General features: G+C 35.6%; 2 protein-coding genes across 4 annotated transcripts in view; both read right to left on the bottom strand.

Moving 5' to 3' along the window:
* suox (sulfite oxidase) overlaps positions 1 to 22,992 on the bottom strand; it is a 58,011-nt gene that overhangs the window by 1,682 nt on the left and 33,337 nt on the right. Inside the window, exons 1-3 of one of the 2 annotated variants that reach the window (XM_051912895.1) lie at positions 7,045 to 7,471; positions 2,145 to 2,211; positions 1,711 to 1,903 (exon numbers count right to left, since the gene is read on the bottom strand). In XM_051912895.1, the coding sequence (XP_051768855.1) occupies positions 1,711 to 1,903; positions 2,145 to 2,203 (252 nt within the window). In that variant the 5' untranslated portion in view covers positions 2,204 to 2,211; positions 7,045 to 7,471. Of the gene's footprint in view, positions 1 to 1,710; positions 1,904 to 2,144; positions 2,212 to 7,044; positions 7,472 to 22,992 lie in introns of those variants that run through there. The other variant, XM_051912896.1, reaches the window with a different exon arrangement.
* On the bottom strand, positions 8,071 to 21,480 carry mcrs1 (microspherule protein 1). 2 transcript variants are annotated; one of them, XM_051912897.1, is made up of 16 exons: positions 21,418 to 21,480; positions 21,279 to 21,308; positions 20,982 to 21,041; positions 19,163 to 19,325; positions 18,936 to 19,074; positions 16,852 to 17,016; positions 16,660 to 16,769; positions 14,492 to 14,600; positions 14,205 to 14,343; positions 14,041 to 14,116; positions 13,838 to 13,866; positions 13,637 to 13,729; positions 13,472 to 13,554; positions 12,304 to 12,391; positions 9,486 to 9,613; positions 8,071 to 8,597 (listed from the first exon to the last, which is right to left on the bottom strand). In XM_051912897.1, exons 3-16 carry the CDS (start codon positions 20,989 to 20,991, stop codon positions 8,511 to 8,513), a joined length of 1,419 nt encoding a protein of 472 aa, XP_051768857.1. In that variant the 5' UTR covers positions 20,992 to 21,041; positions 21,279 to 21,308; positions 21,418 to 21,480; the 3' UTR covers positions 8,071 to 8,510. The 2 variants fall into 2 exon arrangements, with proteins under 2 accessions (XP_051768857.1, XP_051768858.1); XM_051912898.1 differs by having other exon boundaries at positions 19,163 to 19,295; positions 21,279 to 21,469.

The following is a 22,992-nucleotide window of genomic DNA, read 5'->3' on the forward strand; positions in this document are numbered from 1 at the left end:
GACACACTGCAATTTTTTTTTTTACAATTGTTCCTTTACAATTACTGCCTGTATAATATAAGCCCAGGGAGATCTTATTCAAAGAGTGTGAGACATCAATGGTCTTTTATGTCAAACTCTATTATCTTAGCTAAGGCTTTAGTAATGATTGACAGCGTTTGAAGTTGCAGTTCGTTTCGACATCCTTATTTACACACCACAAACTTTAAAGGGGACATGACATGCATTTTTTAAAATTTTAATATGATCCTTAACTTATATATGTTATATATATTTGTGTTACATATTGGGGTGCGTGCAGTAATACAACGCCGTTTGCCAACCGCCACAACAGGAAAAAGAGCAGAAGAACAACGCATATGTGAATGACTTGAGCGCTTAAAAAAACTAAGGCTGTGTCTGAAATCGCCCCATTTAAACAAGGCACTAATTGAGGGTACAGCCATTTGTAGTGGTGTCTGAAACCATCCCCACAATGCACTGCAATAACGAGTGTACAACCGATGTAAGCACAACGGCTAGAGAACACCCATAATGCACTGTAAGGGTCGCGCAGTATTAATTCCCGCATCTTACCAGAAGATGGTGCGATTTCGAACACAGCCAAAGTTCACTAGAATGAATGTTTTTGAATGTTTAAATAAAGTTTATGTGGAGAAAATTATGACACACATAAAGTTTTATTTTTCATTATTCTATTTATTTTGTACTTTTATAACATAAGGTGCTTTTCAATTTTGTAACTGATGGAATTTTTTAATTAATCATAACATTTCTTTTTCCTTGTAGGAATAACATTTATATGCTTTTGAAACGCAAATGTTCTCAAACCTGGCATGGGCCTAAGTCAGTGTGTGTCAATGTCCAAATATAAGAAAAGTGGAAATGAAACTTAGGGACAGTTAGACAACCATCTAAATATAATAGCCCCATGATATTGAGTAACCAGTGAACTAATAAACACATGATTTGGGCAGATCTTGCTTTACCTAGTAACATGAGGGTTTGACATATGAAGAAACAATCATATTGTAGAATGCTTTACCATGCTCCTATCCTATATAAACTGTTCTTCTTGCGGGTGGGATTCTCTGTGATTGAAGATCACCTGGTACTAAAGAGCTTAGTACCAGGTGATAGTGCCCCAAAACAGGCCGAGATGTCGGTCGACTCGAACAGGTATTGAAGTACGCTTAGTAGAGTATAAATTTATATATTCATAGGTGTCTGGGACACTCGGTTTAACCTAAGTCAGGTGCGTAGGGAAAATCTACCAAATAACATTTTCCTCCTGATTGCCTCTACAAGCAACTAAATCATGGGGTGTACTTAGTTTGTCACCCATGGCTTCTCGATTTTGGCTTTATTTTTCTTAAATAAATAATGACAGTGTAATATGTCATGTGTTGTTGTTCATCTGAGGTTGTATTTACCTAATTTTAAGACCTGCCATGGACCAGGCAATATATCAGGCATATACATATATACAAGATACATAATATATATTTGCAAAACATGATTAATCTTCTCCCTCATTCTCAGGCATAAGTAATGAAAGAGGTACATACACATACCTCTTACCATACCAGACCCTTAGTAGATAGCTTAGTTTGGTGAATGTTCAGATTAATTTGTACAGATCATTTTTTTAATAGTTGCCTAAATTATTCTCGAGAAAACGTGGCAAGCCTTGGGGGGAACATGTCACACCTTGCCTTGGTGGAGCTTATAGGCTAAAACAGCTCCGGTACCCGCCAGCAGCCCTGCCAGAGCAAATCTAAACTTCGGCACCCTGTCACTGAAGTATTTCTGCCTTCCATGTTCACCAGTGCTCCTCCAGCGAGAGGAAAGATGCCCATCCCACACAGACAAGGATGGGATAATGCTCTTTGAAATCCTGGAACTGAGAGTTAAGAGAAATTTATGCAACAATTTCATAAACATTATTTTCAAACCTCCTAATTTCTAAACAAGAAAGAGAATCTGGCCTTGTCATTTTAATAATTTACATTAAACAAAAAAAATATTAAATCAAGGTGCCATTTAAGTGAACCATGAATCCTAGAAAAATAAACTTTCATATGTCTTATTTAGAAACACTTAAATGATAAGGAACAAAGGTTATTATGAAATGGCAGAATTACCTTCGACTCCTGATAAAGAGGACCGGAGCAAGAACTTGGCAATGCTTTAGGTTCTGCATTGCACTTTCTGAGTAAAGAGAGAAAGAAGAACACCAAGCTGTCAAAGTACAATGACACAGTTCGAAAGCTCTGGTGATGTTATGATGAACCCACAGTTAAATACTCATTTAGTTATATAAGGGATAGAAGGAACTTTCGCTTTTGCACTTTCCCTTATGCATGCGCACTCTTCAAAAATGAAGCTGACACACTAAAAAAATATTTATTGAAATGTATATATTTAAATTGAATAATAAAGAATGTACTTCAAGGGTTAGTTCACCCAAAAATGAAAATTCTGTCATTAATTACTCACCCACATCGTTCCATACCCGTAAGACTTTCGTTCATCTTCGGAACACAAATTAAGATGTTTTTGATGAAATACGAAGGCTCAGTTGTTCAGATCGCCAAAGTCAAGTGATTTCAGTAGACGAGGCTTCGTTACGTCATAAGTGTTTCGTAATTTCAATAGTTCACGTGACTTTGGCAGTTTGATACACGCTCTGAACCACTGATTCGAAACAAAAGATTCATAAAGCTTCGAAGCTTCATGAAGCAGTGTTTTGAAATCGGCCATCACTAGATATTGTTGAAAAGTCGTTATTTTGTTTTTTTTGGCGCACAAAAAGTATTCTCGTCGCTTCATAACATTAAGGTTGAACCACTGTATACGCATGGACTGTTTTAAATATGTCTTTAGTAGCTTTCTGGGCATTGAAAGTGTTAATTATCTTGCTGGCAATAGAGGCCTCACTGAGCCATCGGGTTCTATCAAAAATATATTTGTGTTCTGAAGATGAACGAAGGTCTTATGGGTGTGGAACGACATGAGGATGAGTAACTAATGACAGAATTTTCATTTTTGGGTGAACTAACCCTTGCTTGCTCATTGTGTGCAAGAGCATGATCTATGCAAGTCATCTTCATATAAACAAGAAACTATGCTACTAACCACAGGTTCAAACCAGGTTCAAAAGTTTAGAAATGTTTGTTGGAAATGTGGTTTCGCAATGAAACGTCAACTTGTACTGACATAATTTTGGCCAGGCTGTCATACAAAGAAACTATGAACATGCAAAAATGAGAGAACCAACAAAATATTATTAATAACTGATTATGTTGTAGTCAGTCAGTGTGTGCTTTTTGTTTTTCTATGCATTTTTTTCTCTTTTTTTGCCAAATGATTTTGTCAGATAAATACCTTGACCAAGTTTAGTGTTTTGTTCTTCCTTAATCTTCAAAATATTTTTAAAAATGCACTGCTGCATTTCATCACTTTAATTTCTGCAGTTAGAGCATTGATTTGTAAAGTAGGACAAATGATCAAATTTCTTACTAGGTCAGGTACAAAAAGAATACCTTGACTATCAAGCTTGTATCGTTTTATCAACTCTCTATCATCATATAACTCCAATAAATCTATATCTTTGTTGGAAAGTGTGTGGTCTCCTCATCTCTGTTTCCATTTTGTTACCCCTAACTACCCCTAACCCCTAACTCTTAAGTAATACAGGAGCTGAGACCTAGTCTTAACACTTAGGAACCTTTATGAATCAGACTTATTCTTTGTGTTTTTTGGTTTCGACCAACTTTTTCCACTTTATGTAATTTCTAGCTAGAAATTACTATTGTAGTTATTAAATATTCACTATCAGAAAGCTCTCTTTATTTTGTTGAGAGATGTTTTGTTGTAGATCATTAAACCATTATGTTGTCTCAGAAGTCTCTCCAAAATCATTTTCATGATATACCTTTGTCCGCAAACGCTGCCTGTCAGTGCCAGCTTTCAGACACCGTCCACATTTAATTTGAGGGATAGAAGTACAGTGTTTTCAATAGATTTTGCTGTTGTTTAACAACATGCCAGATGTTCAACTAATGAAATGTCTTTTCTAAAGACTTTCAGTAGAGAAAAACTCCATAGAACAGTTTTGAAAGTTGTGAGTTTTGAAAATTACATGTTGGTACTGAAATACTGAAAAATATGATGCTTTGAGCGCTGTCGAGTGGATTCCTAAACACCTCTGATTGGCCATCGTGTTCACGTGCTCAACAGATATGTCTGTGATTGGCTACAATCATCAACGCTTCAAAAACATGTTGTAAATAAACATCAGTGATGCTCTTCACCGATCGCTTACACAGATACACACAAGAGTGTTTGAAAGCACCGGTCTGCTGATAGACGCCTGCTTTCAAACACTCCCGCTTTCAAATTCAAACACTTCCATGTGCTTTCAAAAGTTCCCCAATCACAGACATATCTGATGAGCATGTGAACACAATGGCCAATCAGAGGTGTTTATGAATCCGCTCAACAGTGCTCAAAGCGTCACATTTGTAAAATTTCAGTACCGACTTGGTATCGAAGTCAGTACTTTTGACAACACTAATTCAGTATGGCATCTACGTTGATTAAGGTCTAATTAGTAGAGAGTGCAAGACACGAAATGGGTCTGTATTTGATAAGGAAGAGATCCAGTTATGCAAACAAGGTCAGTTCTGTAGGTAGACGGGACAAAACATCTAATGTGTCAAAATAAAAGTCTTGCAGGGTAAGGGGCCATTGAGACTTTTTTAAATTATATATTTTTAATAATATTTAAATATTTAAATAGAAATCAAAACCCTTGACAATGAGTGCCAAAGAATAGGCGACTAAATATGATTGTAATATCTAATCAAGAGGTCTTTAGCAATAATGCATCAATCTTGTGAGACTTCCCTTATTTTAGGGGCCTATATTCCATACAATGAAAACAATGTGAGTCAAGTTTATGAATTAAAAGGAAGTGTTTTAAATAAGGTTCAATAAGGTTCTTAGGACTTATAAAGAATAAGGGTCAATAGATCCATTCCTTCCTAAATGTACGTTTCAGTTTACTAGCAATATATTAAATATGAAACACTTGGTGAGTTTAAAAGTGTAGTGCATGGATCCTTACAGACTAACCATCATGACCCATCAAAATTTTTTCATCACAACATTCATCTTATCACTGCAACCACATGTAAGCCTGCTGGGTTATGACCAAAAAAAAAAAAAAAAAAAAAAAAACCTCCTAAAACTCCAGTGAAAAGAGAAGTTAAGCTGTAGTCACTTAAAGCGCTGAATATCTCATTGCATCTCAAAATGATTTACACCCCATATTTAAACTTTGCAACATTCATTTACTCACTCCAACATCACATATCAGTCTATTAGCTTTATATCAGTGATGCACGCTCCGCATGGGCTACTGGTTTTAAAACGGTTAATGACCCACCATAAACATATTTGCACATGATAAGAAGAGGACAGCAATGTTAAGCAGAAAGACTCCTGGCATAGAGAAAGTCTCTTGGAAATAAAATGATCAAACTAGAGCCTTGTTTTAAAACACCAAACAGCCATGTGCTAATGAAATAGATGGTTTAGATGGACTGACATGATTGTGTCATAATGGATTATACACTTGTTTTGGTTCATGCAGCTCTTGTGTACAGAAAACATTAACCTTGCTCTCAGGGCCAGCAGTGTGGAATCTTGGTTTCTCAGCATTTTCATTAACTAGGCCACATAAAGGGCCAAAAACGAATCCCACTGACTCTATTTCAACGTACTACTGAATTATATGTTGCTGTTTGTTAAATTCTTGTCTAAAAATCTGATTCTAATCTCATTTCATAACCTACTCCAATAGTACAAGACTTAGGCTACATATTTTTTGTATAATGTTACTGAAATTTAGTTAATGGTGCTTTATTTATTATTATTGTATTCTAGGTAAAAGATCTGACCTGTACAAGAGCCAGCTCGTACGGATCTTTACCACTTATTAACTTTAGTTTGTCAAAATATTGCAGCCTTTCCTGCACAGCTTACACGTGTGTTTTTTCCCCCATGGTTTAGACATCATAAATCAGTAGAACAACATCTTCAGTAGTACATTAACCATGCAATCCATGCTGTTTTTTACATCTGAGTATCTCCAATATGGCCGCACATCTGGGTTACTGACGTAGGTGCAAACGCTCTATACAGCATTTCTTCTTCAATTAGTCATGACAACTCTCTGAGTGTTTGGCATGGTAATAGATATGATAGTGCTGATATATTTATTTAATCTTGGTGGAACAGATCTGCTACGCTGCTGCAGTGCATGTATGGGAGTAAAGTACTTGAATTAATTTGTTGTAATTGGTAATTCTATAGTTGATGTGGTAATATAACAGCTATAGTAATATAATAAAATAACTTCACCCAATACTGGAGTGTTTTCTACAACTAAAGGGCATATTATACTCCAATACACTACAATTTACTGTAGTAAAAAACTAAAGTATACTACAGTATTTATAACAGTTTATCAGTTCACTATAGTTAATACTATGCTAGCATTCATTAACAAAGTGTTGAAAATACTATACAGTATACTACAATTTACTATAGTATGGTTCAAAAACACTATAGTATTTACTATAAAATAAAATTACTATAGTATATTACTATAGTATTTTTTTATGTAAGAAAAAAGAAAATAGGTCGTCAATTAAAATAGAAAATATGGAACACTTTCAAAAAGAACTACTTTGCAACTCGTTCTAAAATGGAACTACATTTATTATAACTTATAACGACTTATATATTTTAATCAAAAGCGATTAAATAAAACATTTATATATAACGTTAGTAGGCTAAAAAAACAAAACAAAAAAAACAGTCATGTGCCTCTCAAAACAAACTCATCCTACTGAGTTACGATTCAGCGTAACACTTCACAAACGAACACACACACACACACACAATGTTGCTTCGAATTCCAACCACTAACGACTTCGCTTTTATTTACTAATAACCAGGAGAGCGTAGTCTTACTGTAATTAAACTGCAGCCCGCGGAGAAGCAGAATACGCCATGAGCTCGCGAAGTCGATCCTTCACGGTCCGCTTGGAATGGAAAAGTGAACGGAGACGCACGAGTGTGACGTGGACGCAGCCTGCGGCATCATCACGAGCACTTGTGCTCTTGTTTTTCCACTATACAAATACACCAGATGTATATTCTTTTGCAGGTATACAAACACTGCTGTTTCACTCAACAATTGATAATCTAGCTAATTTTAGTATCACACATTAAGCACTTGTCATTGTCATTTTCTAGAACATTCCATAGAGGAAGTTAATTCCCTCCACTGGTACACTGATGATGGTTATGATGCCTCTTAATCTTTTAATACTATTGTGAGAAAAAAACAGATTCACTACCCGCCAAAACTTAAGAATAATATGATTTTTTGTTTTTGAAAGTCTCTATGCTCACCAAGGCTGCATTTATTTAATCAATACGGTAAAGTTAGTAATAAATATTCTATTGGAATATATTTTAAAATGTAATTTATTCCTGTGATCAAAGATGAATTTTCAGCATCATTACTCCTGTCTTCAGTGTCACATGATCCTTCAGAAATCATTTTAATATACTGATTTGACACATTTCTGATTATCATCAATGTTGAAAACCGTTTTTACATTGAATTTGAATGATTTCTAAAGGATCATGTGACATTTTAATAAATGTATAATAAACGTTTAAATAGTAATACTTCCCAATATTACTGTTTTTACTGATCAAATAATAGCAGTCTTGGTGAGCATAAGAGACGTCTTTCAAACACGTTAAAAACCTTAATTATTCCAAACTTTTGACCTGTAGTGTATTTACTAATTGTGCATTTATAATTAGATCTAAACCTTTATTTTTAAATGTACTTTTACGTATTGTAGGTTACTTGTGTGATTGCAACAGTTAATTTCAAGGTACAAAGTGATGCACAAAGTTTGCAACTCCGTTAACAAAAGTCAATTACAAACATAAAGACATTACTATACTTACACACAGATGCATCATTAAAACACTTTCCTGTTTTAATCTATCGTCATCTGTATATTTACACTAGTTCTGTCTCAGCAGAATATTAGCATACTGTCTTTGATTAGACAATACAAGGTTACTGAGTTTTTAATTATAAACAAAAATGTACAAGTCAACAAAACACTGAATTGAAAAAGATTCACTTATACAAATAACAACAATTCTATCGTGTTCTCAGTCAGTTCTTTCAGTCCAAATGTGCCTAAATAATAAGCATATAAAATCTCCAAATGATTTTCCTCCGATCTGAACTCCAGATGCAGGCTCAGCTGTTGCTACGAGAGCCCATATAATCTTGTGCTGAAGGTCTTCTGTTTATGACTCTACACTGAGATAAAGATAGGGAAGAACATCTCCCGTCGTGTCGCGTCGGCCGCAGGCTGAATCGTGTTTGACCGGTGAGTTCAGTATTACGGCTGGTTCATCTTGGCAGCTTCAGCTTTAATGAGAGAGATCAACTCCTGATTGATCAGGAACACAAAGCGAAGACCTGCAATCTGGACAAAACAAACAAAGATGTGCTTTATTGACCTGCTTTCTTTTAAAATTCCTTCCAGAGAGTCACTATGTAGACGACTGCAGAACATGTTTATTATGCAATAACAGTATTAGGCTATAGATAAGACATTTTTTAAATGGCAACATCTTTAGAGTCAATCACATTATTCATCCATAATTGGCATTTCAACACTTAGATCCTTAATAATACAGACATGTTCTGTTTTTATTGGCAAAGAGCTATGAATCCCTCCGGTTTTTCACAATTGCTGGAAAAAACTAATTGGAAATTACCACTACAAAAAAAGTGAAAAAATGAAATCTCTGTCATTAAATTACTCTCCCTCGTGTCGTTCCACACCCATACGCCCCCTTCATTCATCTTCAGAACACAAATTAAGATTTTATTTCCCGTAGAAAGCAACGAAATTACCACAATCAAGGTCCAGAAAAGTAGTAAAGACATTGTTAAAATAGTCAACATGACTACTGTGCATAGGAGAATGACAGGGAAGAGAAGTTGAATAAAGTCATTATTTTTGTTTAGTTTTTGCACATAAAAAGTATTCTCGTCGCTTCATAACATTAAGGTTGAACCACTGCAGTCACATGGACTATTTTAATGATGTTTTTACTACTTTTAATTGTGTTTTTACTTACTACTACTACTACTACTACTACTACTTTACTACCTTGAATGTGGAAATTTCGTTGCTTTCTATGGGAGATAAAAAAAAAAACCTCTTGGATTTTCTCAAAAATATCTTAATTTGTGTTCTGAAGATGAACAAAGGTCTTACGGGTGTGGAACGATATGAGGGTGAGTAATTAATGACAGAATTTTCATTTTTGGGTGAACAAACCCTTTAAATTTTCTCTCTCCATACCTCCATAACAGAGTTGTTATTGAGTTTCCACTTGTTTCCAGATAAAACTGGTCGTCCATCAATGTAAATGGGTCTCCGGCCTTCGTTAGCGATGAAAAAATCTCCATTATTTTTCAGTTTAATGATCCCTGAAGTTAGAAAACAAACATTATTCCATTTAATTAAAATTCACTGTGCTCATTTAACTCGAAGCTTAAAAATGTTTAAAATGACATGAATCATGTGAGACATTAAATAGTGGCTGAAGTGATGTGCTTCAGTTACAGCTGCCATGGAAAAAAAAAAAAAAAAAAAAGGAAGCATGGATTACACTTTATTTCGATGGTCCACTTAATAAAGGTAACAAATATAATAACTTTGCAACTAACTCTCAGAGTATTAGTAAAATTTTAAGTCAGGGTTTGAGTTAGTAGAATAAGTTGACATGTAGTTGCAAACGTACAATACACACTGTAAGTTCCAGGAGTGACAACTGCATTTAAATACAGGAGTGAATCCCCTAAATTATCGTTCCGTGTGTGAACGGAACATGACTCAATTCTGGAACTGCAATGATTGACAGCTTGGAAACCATTAGGGGTGGGAATTTTTAGTCACCTCATGATCCGATCCGATTCCGATTCTGGATCTGATACCAAAACGATTCTTGATCTACTTTTTTTTATTATTATTAATTATTTACTTTACTGACTTAAAAACCTTAAAATCTTTACATTTACATATCCTTACATAAGTAATTACAATAATTTAAAAAATGTAATTAAAACAATTGTATGTTAAGAATTTTAAACTATTATAACTTCAAAACATACAAACAAGTAGCAAATAATAAAGAGGAGCAACAAAACATATTACAAGCAATAAACAAAGAGTGCTTTCAGTATTTAAGATTATCTGAACATTTTCTTTCTCATGTTTACTGTCGTTTGAGTGTTACATCATAGACAGCGGGAGATCAGCGGGGAAGTTGCATTCACACACAGATCTTTTTTGATATAGGCTATAAGTAATGCGGTTTGTCCTGTCCATTTAATCCTTTAAGACAAAACTGGCTGTGTTAAGGCTACATTAATTTTGCGTCATTGAGCCGTGCACAGCTGCATGCGCGAGCACTCTTCACAAACAAAGCATCAGCATTTGAAATTGAAAGCAGCCTTCTGTAAATAAAGGCTGGTTCACACTGTGCGATTCTGGCCACGATTTGGTTGTCTGAGACAAATTTTGCAAATCCTAAAAGATTCCTATAATCCCAGCCTAAAATCTGTCGTCTTTGATCGCTAGTTTGACATGTTCACAGACAGCCGATTAATGACCGTTGTGATCAAATTTTACCTCAGACGAAATTCTGGCAGTGTCAGAAGATTTGGCGCACAATCCTCCAGTGTGACTTCTCCTACGACGAACGTCAAATTGTCTTCGTTTTTCAAGACAAGCCGTGATCAAAATTAACGATAGAGATTTCTTTGTTAGCCACCATTTCAGTCCTGCATGTAATGCAGCTCAGTCATCGAAAGTGTATGGGTTGATGACGTAAAACTCCGGACAAGTTTTCATGCACGCGTCCGTTTTTAACATGTCTTGACTGTCGTACAGTCTGACAGCTGAGATCCCACAGTGTGACATGAGGATCATGTTCGTACAGTCTCACAAGCAACCATCGTAAAGGACTATTATAAATCGCACAGTGTGCACCCAGCTTAAGTGAGTTTCATATTTTAAATATATAAGTCCACTGCATTCCAAACGACATAAATGATGCCTTCGTAGAGCATTTGTAAGGAAAATAACGACGGGCGAGACCGCGCACAGCAATATCAAACAAAGCTCACGTCTCTCACAGCGCATCGTTGTAATTCATTTCAACCTTTCCGAACTTTATGAAAGATTATTTTACGGAAGGTTCGAGTGGCGTATGTGTGTGAGGAATTGGAAGCAAGCAGAATCCGGGTGTTTCTAAAGCACACTCAGCGTCATCGCACATCTGAATAAAAACTAAGCTCAGAATCGATCCAGAATCGTTGAGAGAATCGCGATGCATCGATGGATCGATTTTTTCTCCCACCCCTAGAAACCATAGCAGCATTTTGGCATCTCATGTGTTTGATATCTGTTATTGTGTCCAAAGTAATATTACAGCGACAAAACACTCATTATTTTCAGCAATTTTAACTAAAGCTGTGTTTTGTTTATGTCTGTTTCACACAGAGCGCACTCTTGCAGTGTTTCCATGTTCATTTATTAAGCATTTAATGCTTGTAGTTTAAGTTCAGCCTCAAAGCAATCAGGTTTATGGAGATAGTAAAGTGAGCAGACGAAGGTCGCAATATTTTGCTATTATTTTCAGCGTGAAGCATTTTGATTTATTTTGTTTTATTATGGGCTTGTTTTTGTTCGCTTTTTTTTCCAGCAAGATCTGGCAACAAGAATGAGTCAAGGCTCGTACTGCTTTCCCTGTGATTTCTTTACCCCACATACAGAAGAGAGAAACGTCTCTGATGCAAAAACTTCATTAAGTTGTTTAGTTGGGTTATTCGGTTGAAGAATGCGGTTATCAGTCCCGTACTTTACTGAACTGTGTGTGTACAGAACAGGATTAAGCACTAAAAGGCAAACTGACAACCGAATTTAGCTGCAGTGTGCATATGGCCATAGTCACCCCCCCCATTTAGACCGCACGCGTCTGCGGCACGTTACGGCTGTGACGCGGCTACCGGAGTTGATCCATGTCCACTCTAGTCAATGCTTGTGTTTACACCAAATGAAAGCACTGTGCAATTTAATCACGAATGCCATGAATAATGCTGTTGAACTGTCCAACCTTGTTTTCTGGAGATCTTCCATGCAGGTCCCTCCAAAGACAGATCTACGTCAATCTGCTTGTCTTTAGTAGCACGACCAAGTGTGATCTGAAACATGTCAGAGTTTGTTACTGGACATTTGTGGCTGAACTGTTCCTTTAAAAACATCTCACACTGTATTAGATGACTAAATATCAAAACAAGTGACATTCATTTCACTTTAAAAAAGACAGCACAAACACATTTCAAGTGAAGCATATGACAAAAAGAAGTTTAGAAATCTAACTAGCTAGTTATCATGTTTACACTTTTGTTACACTTTTAAAAACCTTATTCGTCAATGACCATGGTACTGTGGCAGAAAGGGTTATTTAATTATTTCATTAATTAATTTCCGTGTTCGTACATCCTTTTGAGAGTGAAATTCAAGTACTTTTCAAGGGCTTTCAAGTGCTTCACACAACTTTTTGCAGAACTTCAAAGCTTTAAATATTATCCAATTTTAAAGTTATTTTTAATGTGATGACCAAAAACATTATTTGTTCATCCTTCAAAGACTGTCCCCATTGAAACTAAAAGTTTCAAGACATAGGAAAACTAACACATGGCGGCAAACAAACACTTACTTAAAAATAAAAAAAGACATGAAATTACCACTATAACCTTAAGAGGAGCACTTATTGGCTTATTAACCATTTCCACTCCCTAACATATTTTTCACGTTTTGCTTTTGAATTTATATGACATTATGAAATCATCAAGAAATCAATTCTTGTCAAAGTTTGGCACTTTTGTACTGAAGTATAAAGTAGGAAAAGTTCAAAAGTATCATGAAAATCAAAACCTATAGAAGAACAACGCCACATTTAATAAGAGTAGAATATTTACATTTTTCCCTATAGGAAAAAAAAAAAAAAAAAAAAAAAAAAGGTTTTTGCACATTACTGTTGTCAATAAAAGCGCTACCAAATCAGGTTCTAAATCATCTGTAGAACTTAGTGGCACCGGTGTTACTGCTCTCAAATGTTAGTCCTGAGCCCCTAACACAGCCAATCAAACTGCCTTTTCAAGCACATGTTTATTTTACACTTAACAAAGTGATCACACAAGCACAATAAATGTTTACCATTCATACACGCTTATAATGTCACAGCACAATATTCCTGTGTATAGCAAATGGTCACTGACCTCTCTAGATCTCATCAGATATCTGACCATTCGTCCACGTAAAGCTGCCAGCGTCTGATTATCAAAGTCTGGTGAATTCATGCCTGAAATAATCACATCACACAATCACTTAAGTGATCACATTCATCTTATAACCATACTGAAGACAACATCACAAAATCTGACCTGTGATACTGTCCACTAACACCTGCCAACGAGGAAGCTCCTGCTCCAGCTGTCTGATCTCACGCTTCTGATGTCTGTCTGCAAGCATCAGCTCTACAGGAAATGCAACATAACATGTCAAAGACAGTCACAGGAAAGAGCATTACAATAACTACACTGAAACACATTAAAAACAACAAGAGGCTGCATGAAATAACTCACCATGCTCCAGGACTTCATCTCTGCTGTCCCTGATGAACAAGATAAATTATCATAACCAGAGAGAATCATACATGACTATCACAAAAGCCTGCAAGAGGCCAATGAAAGAACACAATATGACCCAGAATACAGAGTGCTGCATGGATGACATTTTCTTTTATTTTGGTTTTTGATTAAACAAACAAAAAAAACAGTCTACTTACTTGAGTTTGGCATCATCAACCACCTGCTCAGCATCAGAGAAGTTCAGCACTTGCTCTCCTTTAGGCAGAGGTTGAACTATAAATAAATCAGATGTGTTGTTTAAATGACAGCTATCGGCAGAAACAGGACCATCAGACTGCAGTGATATATGACAGCATCTCACCACTCTGATCCTCCAGTAAATAATACTGCTTGAGCAGCTGCCAGTGCACCAGCAGATTTTTAGCAGTGCGGGATGGGTAAAACACATTTGGGTGCTTGTTCAGCAGATCCTGAAAAACCTCCAGCTTAGGCTGACTGCTCTACTCACAAACATGAAGCAAGGATCAATTAAATATGAAGTAAACAGAACAGATGAGATGCATGTAAAACAGTAATAAAATCTCAAAAGCATACATTACTATATTTCCTCCAATGCATGTGATCAAAATGCTGATGTCATTTACTCACAGAGGTGATCTTGGCGAGCAGGGCTTCTTCTGCCTGGCTGAAGAGAGCTTTACTCTGAATAGCAGCAATCGCCTCTGGATGCAGCTGTCTCATGGCCTGCCACGCCAACCTGAGGAACAGACAAAAGCCTTTCAAAACTGACATTCAATGGACATTTTAATGATAAAGTAAGAGTGAAAAAACTAAATAAAAACAAAAACTCTGTCAGTATTTACTAACCCTCATATCATTCCAAACCCTTCCAGACAACAAAACCTGGGGACTTTTTTTTTTTCATGCAAAGCAGCAAAGACTCTGGAGGGGAAGTTCATCTGTGTAGGATCTAATGATTCTTAATAGCACAACCTGTGTTTGTGCTGCTTCAAGATAGCAAACATACATCTGTGTTTTTCATATTACCTAAAGGGTTAGTTCACCCAAAAATGAAAATTCTGTCTTTAATAACTCATCCTTGTGTCGTTTCAAACCTGTAAGACCTTCGTTCATCTTCGGAACACAAATTAAGATATTTTTTATGAAATCTGAGAGGTTTCTGTCCCTCCACAGAGATCCAACGCAACTACCACTTTCAAGGTCCAGAAAGGTAGTAAAGACATCATTAAAGTAATCCATAGGACTCCAGTGGTTTAACCTCAATTTTATGAAGCGACACGGGTGCTTTGCTTCAGAACAGAGCAGAAGAACACCATCTCCATGGTCAAGCATGGAGGGGGTCCAGTCTTGTTATGGGTTTTTTATGGGTAAGCACTTACAGGCAGCGTTTATTGGAGGTTATAAAGAATGAAAGATACTGCACAAAATGTGACTTTTGGGGGTTGAATAATTTTGTACACTTATGTTTAGAGCCAGTTTGATTTTTTCAATTTTCATCAACTTTACATTCTCGGAATCACTCAAATGTGTGTTAATAAACTTTGTATAACGGTTTACTAATGCCTTCAATTGTTTTCATAAAATTTTGTTCTCAGCAGCAAAATGTCATGCAGGTTAAAGGGTTAGTTCACACAAAAATGAAAATTCTGTCATTAATTACTCACCTTCATGTTGTTCCACACCTGTAAGACCTTCATTCATCTTCAGAACACAAATTAAGATATTTTTGATAAAATCCGATGGTTCAGTGAGGCCTGCATTGACAGCAAGTTCATTTCCTTTTTCAATGCCCAGAAATGTACTAAAAACATATTTAAAACAGTTCATGTGAGTACAGTGGTTCAACCTTGATATTATAAACACTTATGACATAACAAAGCCTTGTTTACTGAAAACATGTGACTTTGGCAGTTTGATACACGCTCTGAACCACTGATTCAAAACAAAAGATTTGTAAAGCTTCAAAGCTTCATGAAGCAGTGTGTTGAAATCAGCCATCACTAGATATTGTTGAATAAAGTCGTTATTTTGTTTTTTTGGTGCACAAAAAGTATTCTCTTCACTTCATAACATTAAGGTTGAACCACTGTAGTCACATGAACTGTTTTAAATATGTCTTTAGTAGCTTTCTGGGCATCTGAAAGTGTTAATTATCTTGCTGGCAATGCAAGCCTCACTGAGCCATCGGATTTTATCAAAAATTTGTGTTCTGAAGATGAACGAAGGTCTTACGGGTGTGGAACGACATGAGGGTGAGTAATAAATGACAGAATTTACATTTTTGGGTGAACTAAACTTTAAATTATTTAAATGCTGCAGCAGGTGCTATATATGGATCAAAAGTGCCCAAAACTTGCATTTTGTTCACATATTTTTGTTCTTCATCTTTTGAGAGGTGATCTAAATATTTGTGACTTAAAACAGATGGAAAACTGACAGGCCTGTGCTGCAGATCTATGGATACTTTGCCCTCCAGGTCTCAGTGGCAGTCACATGACTGAAAACTATGAATTGGCCAATGCAATAATAATAAAAAAAAAAAATGCCATGAAGTTCTGTTTCACATGCAAAGACATTGAACAGCTTCAAAGAACTCAGTATGTAAGACAAAAGGTACATCTTTTCTGATACTATTATGAAATGAATGTGGAAAACATTCTTGAAATGTTGTCCTTTTGTGTTTTCATTAAGGCTCAGAACAACATGAGGATGATGACAGATGAAAGAACTTTTCCTTTAATGTTTAAAACAGGGCCTATAGCTATATAAGAATGATGCTTTGGTCAGAAACTCACTTTGATATGACAGGGTCATACAGCAGAGCGTACCAGCGCTCCTGAATCTCCCGCAGTGTGAAGCGACAGCTGAATTTCACCCCCAGATGAACTGACGTAAGATCTGTAGTCTGAACATAATGTACATGTACTTCAGTTCAGTTCATCTCTGAACTAGTCAGCTTCTAAAAGCACTCAAATCTGACAGCTGACCTGTAGGACAGCATTGATGAGCAGCAGGTCATCCGTGGGTTTCCAGCGGCCCAGGTCTTTGGTTATCTGTAACGGCTGCTTGTTTTTCTTCATTCGTTTGGACATTGATGAAGGAGTGATCACCATGGTAAGAGGGGGCGTAAGAGCGCTTCCGGACTTTAAACCCTGCGGTTCAGAGAGAACAAAAAAAAACAAATCAAAGCAAATATACATACTTTTTTTTTTTTTTTTTTTTTTTTTTTTTTAAACATTTCGTAGTACAGATAGATCTTTAACAAATGAAACATCTAGTTGACTAGCAGAGTATTAATTTTGTTTGTGTTAAATAAAAGGCGATCTGGCGATGAAATGTGTTGCTTTTGAAATCATGCTGAGTGCTCTTTGCCGCTGTTGTCAGTGAAGGCGACTCATGCACAGATGCACACTTCAGTCCCGCTGTGGAGAATCCCTATTCGTTCCAGAGAAACCACAAAATAAAATGCACAAACCTGTCCCTGCCCTTGAAATTATTGCATTAAAAATGTTTCTATGAATTCCATGTCAATAAATTAAACTTCAATGTACTTCAATGTATATCATAATGCTATTTTTTTGTTCGTTTCGCCAAGTGTAGTATAAATGCCGACATCAGATACTTCAAACGTTGACTACTGTATTTTAAAATGTAATTTACTCCGGCCCCTCCAGTCTTCAGTGTCACATGATCCTTCAGAAATCAGTTATCAGTTAAATTAGTAATGGTTCTGATTACAGTCAATGCTGAAAACAGTTTTTGCTGCTTAATATTTTTATGGAAACCATGATACTGTGTTTTTCCAAGATAATTTGATGAATAGAAAGAACAGGTTTTACTTGAAAAATTATGGGCCCTATCATATGCGACGCCAGGCACGACACAAGTGTTTTTTGCTAGTTTCAGCCCAACGCAGTTATCATTTTCACGTCCTGCACGAAGTTGTTTAAATAGTAAATGCACTCTCGCCCATCCGTTTGCCCATGGTCGTGCTGGTCTGAAAATGAGGTGTGTTCAGGCGCATTGTTGACGTGTTGCTATTATGAGGCAACTGAAAACGACTGCGCCATTGACCAACAAAAACCTGGACAAGTCAATGGTGCAGTATTTTTTTGTTATTTAAAGGGTGTTAGTAATATGCGCTGATAGGCAGGTGCACAACGCACATACACTCTGCTTGTTACACACACAGGGACACACAGCAGCACACAAACATACCAAATATTAAAAATAAAAGGATTACAATGTAAACGATTATTATTGTGTACATAAAGATAAAAATCCCTACATGTCATAACAGATAGTCAATGCATGTATCAGAATGACCTATTTGCAGTAATGACAGATGAAACTGGCTAATTATTTGACCAATTGTGGCAATACACACATGTATTTAGGGTGTCTATATTCCGCCATGTAAATAGCAATCCACCATAATGCAAGCGCACCTGGCTTTTAAAGGGAATGGGAGAGGACACTCCGATTGGTTTATTGCATGTTATGCCCAAAACACACCAATGACTCATTAAGAGAATAGGTACAACAAAAGTGGATTTGGACACACCCTAAGTGCACCTTAAAATAGGGCCCTATGTCTTTACTGCCACTTTTGAAAAATGTAATGCTCTCTTGCCGGATAAAAGTATTAATTTCTTTTTTATTATTATTACTTTTTTAATTTTACCCTAAACTTTTGAATATTAGATGATCACGGTTTCAACAAAAACAAGGAACGGCACAACATAATAATCAGAAATGTTTCTTGAGCAGCCAATCAGCATATTGGAATGATTTCTGAAGGATCATGTGAAGACTGGAGTAATGATGCTAAAAAAAAAAAAAATCAGCTTTGATCACAGGAATAAATTACATTTTAAAATATATTAAATTGATTATTTCAAACTTTTGACTGGTAGTGATTATCTCAGTTTTTACCTCTCTCTCTCTCACACACACACATTTTCAGTGGTCAATTATACAGTTTAGTGATGCTTGACCAGAAAAATGACACAATTAACCACAATCAAATATTCCGCAGAGTTGAGTAACAAAATACAGTAACCTTTATTACCTTCTTCTTGTCACTGGATGCGAGGTCACTCCCAGGGCATCTGATTGGCTCAATGACCGGCTGACCTTTGACCCGACTGGTAGATTTCGCGAGGCTACTCTCAACCAGTTCATCATCAAACTTCTTCCTCTTTATTGATCTACAATATAATGACAAGACACCTTTGATTTACAATGATAAGTAAAGTAGCACAGTGAAGCAGACGGTAGCAGATGAGCACTCTTCACCTGGAGGAGCTCCTGCGTTTGGGGATCATTCCCGCTCCACTGAAGGCCTGAGCAGTGGTTCTTTTCACAGCACTGGACTCCTCGTCCTCAGACCTGCTCTGTGAAACCATGGGCCCGACTGACGCTCCTCCAGCTACGGCAGAGGGGACACCCGCCTTTACGTCTACAACACATCACATTATCAAACAGAATGCATAAACACCCTGAGAGCGAGAAGAGAGAGTGATGACAGTAATTATTCTACACATCCTGTCAGGGTTTTAAATCTTTTATATGCCATGATGGACCCCCAAATATGACCCCCATCCCCACCCAATTTATCCACTAAAATGTATATTATAAATGTGAAATTAGTTTCTATTTACATTGCTCAAATTTCTTCTATTCAATACAGTAATGTGCTGTTCAATGTACTTATTTACTTTTAACACAAACTTTATTTATATTAATATTTTTTATTATCTAATTTACCCTATTTAACAGGTTAACAACTAACTAATAATTTATTTACGTTTATTAATCGAATTTATTAACTTTCCCCGGAGCCCAGATAAAAAAACCTGGCGCAGAAATTGAAATTGCTAACAAAAAAGCGTCAGACAAGACAGAGCAGGTTACTTTGATATGAAACGAAGTCTCAGCTTTCATATTCTGTCAACTGTACTACAACATTCAAACAATTAAAATAAATACCGCTTTAGCGCTCTTTAATGTGTCGCCTCAGTTCAAATGGCATGTGAACAGATATGTGTTCTTCTTTATTAGTTGTAGCACCAAATAAACATGAATGAACATCTGAAGGTATGTTGAAAGATACAGTACAGCTTACTGATATGTATCATGACTCATACAATCGTAATACCATGGATAAACATGAATAAAACAGCTTGTAAACAATATGTAAAGCCAATCAATGACCATACACTACCGGTCAAAAGTTTTTGGACTGTAAGGTTTTTTTAATGTTTTTAAAAGAAGTCTCTTCTGCACACCAGGGTTTCATTAATTTGATCCAAAAAATACAGCAAAAACAGTAATATTGTGAAATATTTTTACTATTTAAAATAACTGTTTTCTATTTGAATATATTTTAAAATGCAACTTATTCCTGTGATCAAAGCTAAAGTTTCAGCATCATTACTCCAGTCTTCAGTGTCATCCTTCAGAAATCATTCTATTATGCTGATTTGCTGCTCAAAAAACTATTATTATTATTATTAATGTTGAAAACAGAATAGAATAGAAAGTTCAAAAGAGCTGCATTTATCTGAAATATAAAGCTTTTGCAACAATATAAATGTCTTTAACTGCCACTTTTGATCTATTTAATGCATCCTTGCTGTATGAAAGTATTAATTTCTTTCCAAAGAAAAAAATTCATACTGACTCCAAACTTTTGAACGGTAGTGTATAATGTTACAAAAGCTTTGTATTTCAGATAAATGCTGTTCTTTTGAACTTTCTATTCATCAAATAATAACTGTCTTTATAAAAAATAAATGTTTTTGAGCAGCAAATCATCATATTAGAATGATTTCTGAAGGATCATGTGACACTGAAGACTGGAGTAATGATGCTGAAAATTTAGCTTTGATCACAGGAATAAATTGCATTTTAAAATATATTCAAATAGAAAACAGTTATTTTAAACAGTAAAAATATTTCACAATATTACTGTTTTTGCTGTATTTTGGATCAAATAACTATAATTGATAACTGTAACTATTATTGATCCACCAAACGTATTGTAATAAAAGCTCACAGTCTTATAGCATATTAGTGTTGTTCTTCTGTTAATATCATGTTCGTGTTGTCTTGCCTTTCTCCATGATCTCCTGATCAGCTGATTAACACTCAGAAACCCGATGAATCATGAATACTGAAAACAGACAGAGGAGTATGAACACAGACCTACACTGCAACAAACACTATTAATACATGTGCAGGCTCTATATCGTTAGAACGACACTATAATACACCGCTTAATTATATAGATGTATATTATTATCTTTTATTTGCGTTGTAAGCTCTAACAGCGACAACTGTTGTATCAACCATGATTCAAAACAACATATTAAGACACTGATGTCGAGAATTCAAGCGATGTATGTTTTACCTTTAGAATGAGTTTCGCTGCTCTCTCACTCTGAATAATATAAAATAATATAATACAATATATTATAAGATTCAAATATTACGCAATATGTTATTCTTATATTTTATAAACCAAAATGAAGCAACGAGGCTAAGCTAACCGGAGGCTTCTGTGGAGTTTGGAGCGTTTCCGGGTTAGACCGGAAATGTCGTTCCAGAGAGCAACAAAGCTCTGTCAAAAGTAACGAAACACTTGAAATAACTGCACTGATTGTGAAACAGTAAATGTAAAAGCTTTTCGAAAACTCCGAATCAACTGAACAAATCTTCTTCTTCTTTGGAATTCTGGCGTATTATAGGCCTATTTATATATTATATAGGCACATACCGTCAGCTAATGTTTCTGATTTCGGGCTCACACATTGCTGTAAAACCCCAAACCCAGCTTGTGTGTTCCCATCTATACCTTTGTGTTTTAATTATTATGATTCCCTATCAAATTCCTTTGTCTAACCGTGTTTCTACTATATATTTCATTACTACTCTTTGATGAATTCCCTCTTTTAATCTTTTACCTAATATCCAATTTATCTTATTTTTTCCTTTAGTATTACCTTTTATGTTCTCTATCATTTTAATTCTCTCTATATTATATTTCCTACATTTTAATATTTCATGTTCAACTGCTTCTATATTACCCCACAAAAAGGCACATTTACCTGTAGCCTACTGTTTACCTATTCTGTAGTGATGCATTTAGTCCTGTGTCCAAATTGTAATCTTGTTAAAATTACCTAATTTTTCCATCTTCCAAAATTGTAAATTTCTTTGACTGATGAATTAATTTTATGATAAAATCTTCCTGTATCAGCTGTCCCACATCTTCTGCCATTTTTTTTTTTAATATTTAATTTAATAATTGAGTTAATTTCTTTGCTAACTCTTCTGATACTTTGTAATTTTTTTTTTTTTTTTTTTTTTTTTTTTTTAGATTTTAATGTCATATATGTTTTCTTATTAAAATGTCTTCTCTAATGGATTGATGTGATACTACAATATTAAAGGGTTAATTCACCCAAAAATGAAATTTCTGTCATTAAGTACTCACCCTCATGTCGTTCCACACCTGTAAGACCTTCGTTTATCTTCAGAACACAAATTAAGATATTTTTGATAAAATCTGATGGCTCAGTGAGGCCTGCATTGACAGCAAGATCATTTCCTTTTTTAATGTCCAGAAAGCTACTAAAAACATATTTAAAACAGTTCATGTGAGTACAGTTAAATGTTCCTAATATTGTTTTGGGAGTCTCCTGTTTACATGCATGCAAGGTCAAAAAACACTTTCGTTTTCTCATAATATACATTTAATTTCACCTCAGTTCATAAACGTTTCCTGAGAACAGGGAACGAGCCACTGCGTTTGACATGCTTTGGGGAACGCATTTGGGGAACAAATATCAGTGCACCAGAATCTGAACTACTGACAGCTGTAACGAAACAGCAGTTCCTGGCTGCAAGTTCTCAGTGTTTTGATTAAAAGTAGATTAAAGGTATAGTCCACCCAAAAATGAAAATTCTGTCATCATTTACTCACCCGTTCGAAACCAGTAACTTATTTTCTTCTGTGGAACAGAAAAGAAGACATTCTGAAGAACATTGGGAACCAGCTGAACCAATAATGGTGCCCGTTGACTTCCATTGTATATACAAGAAAAATGTTGACACATCTTTTT

Source organism: Ctenopharyngodon idella, chromosome 11, assembly GCF_019924925.1.
Source record: "Ctenopharyngodon idella isolate HZGC_01 chromosome 11, HZGC01, whole genome shotgun sequence".
NCBI classification, from domain to species: Eukaryota; Metazoa; Chordata; class Actinopteri; order Cypriniformes; family Xenocyprididae; genus Ctenopharyngodon; species Ctenopharyngodon idella.

Excerpts from the sequence above, each read along its gene's own strand:
- mcrs1 (XM_051912897.1), bottom strand. Across the intron at positions 16,770-16,851 it reads TCATCAATGCTGTCCTACAG|ACTACAGATCTTACGTCAGT; the intron begins GTCAGCTGTCAG and ends CATTATGTTCAG. Across the intron at positions 14,117-14,204 it reads TTTACTGGAGGATCAGAGTG|TTCAACCTCTGCCTAAAGGA; the intron begins GTGAGATGCTGT and ends ATTTATTTATAG.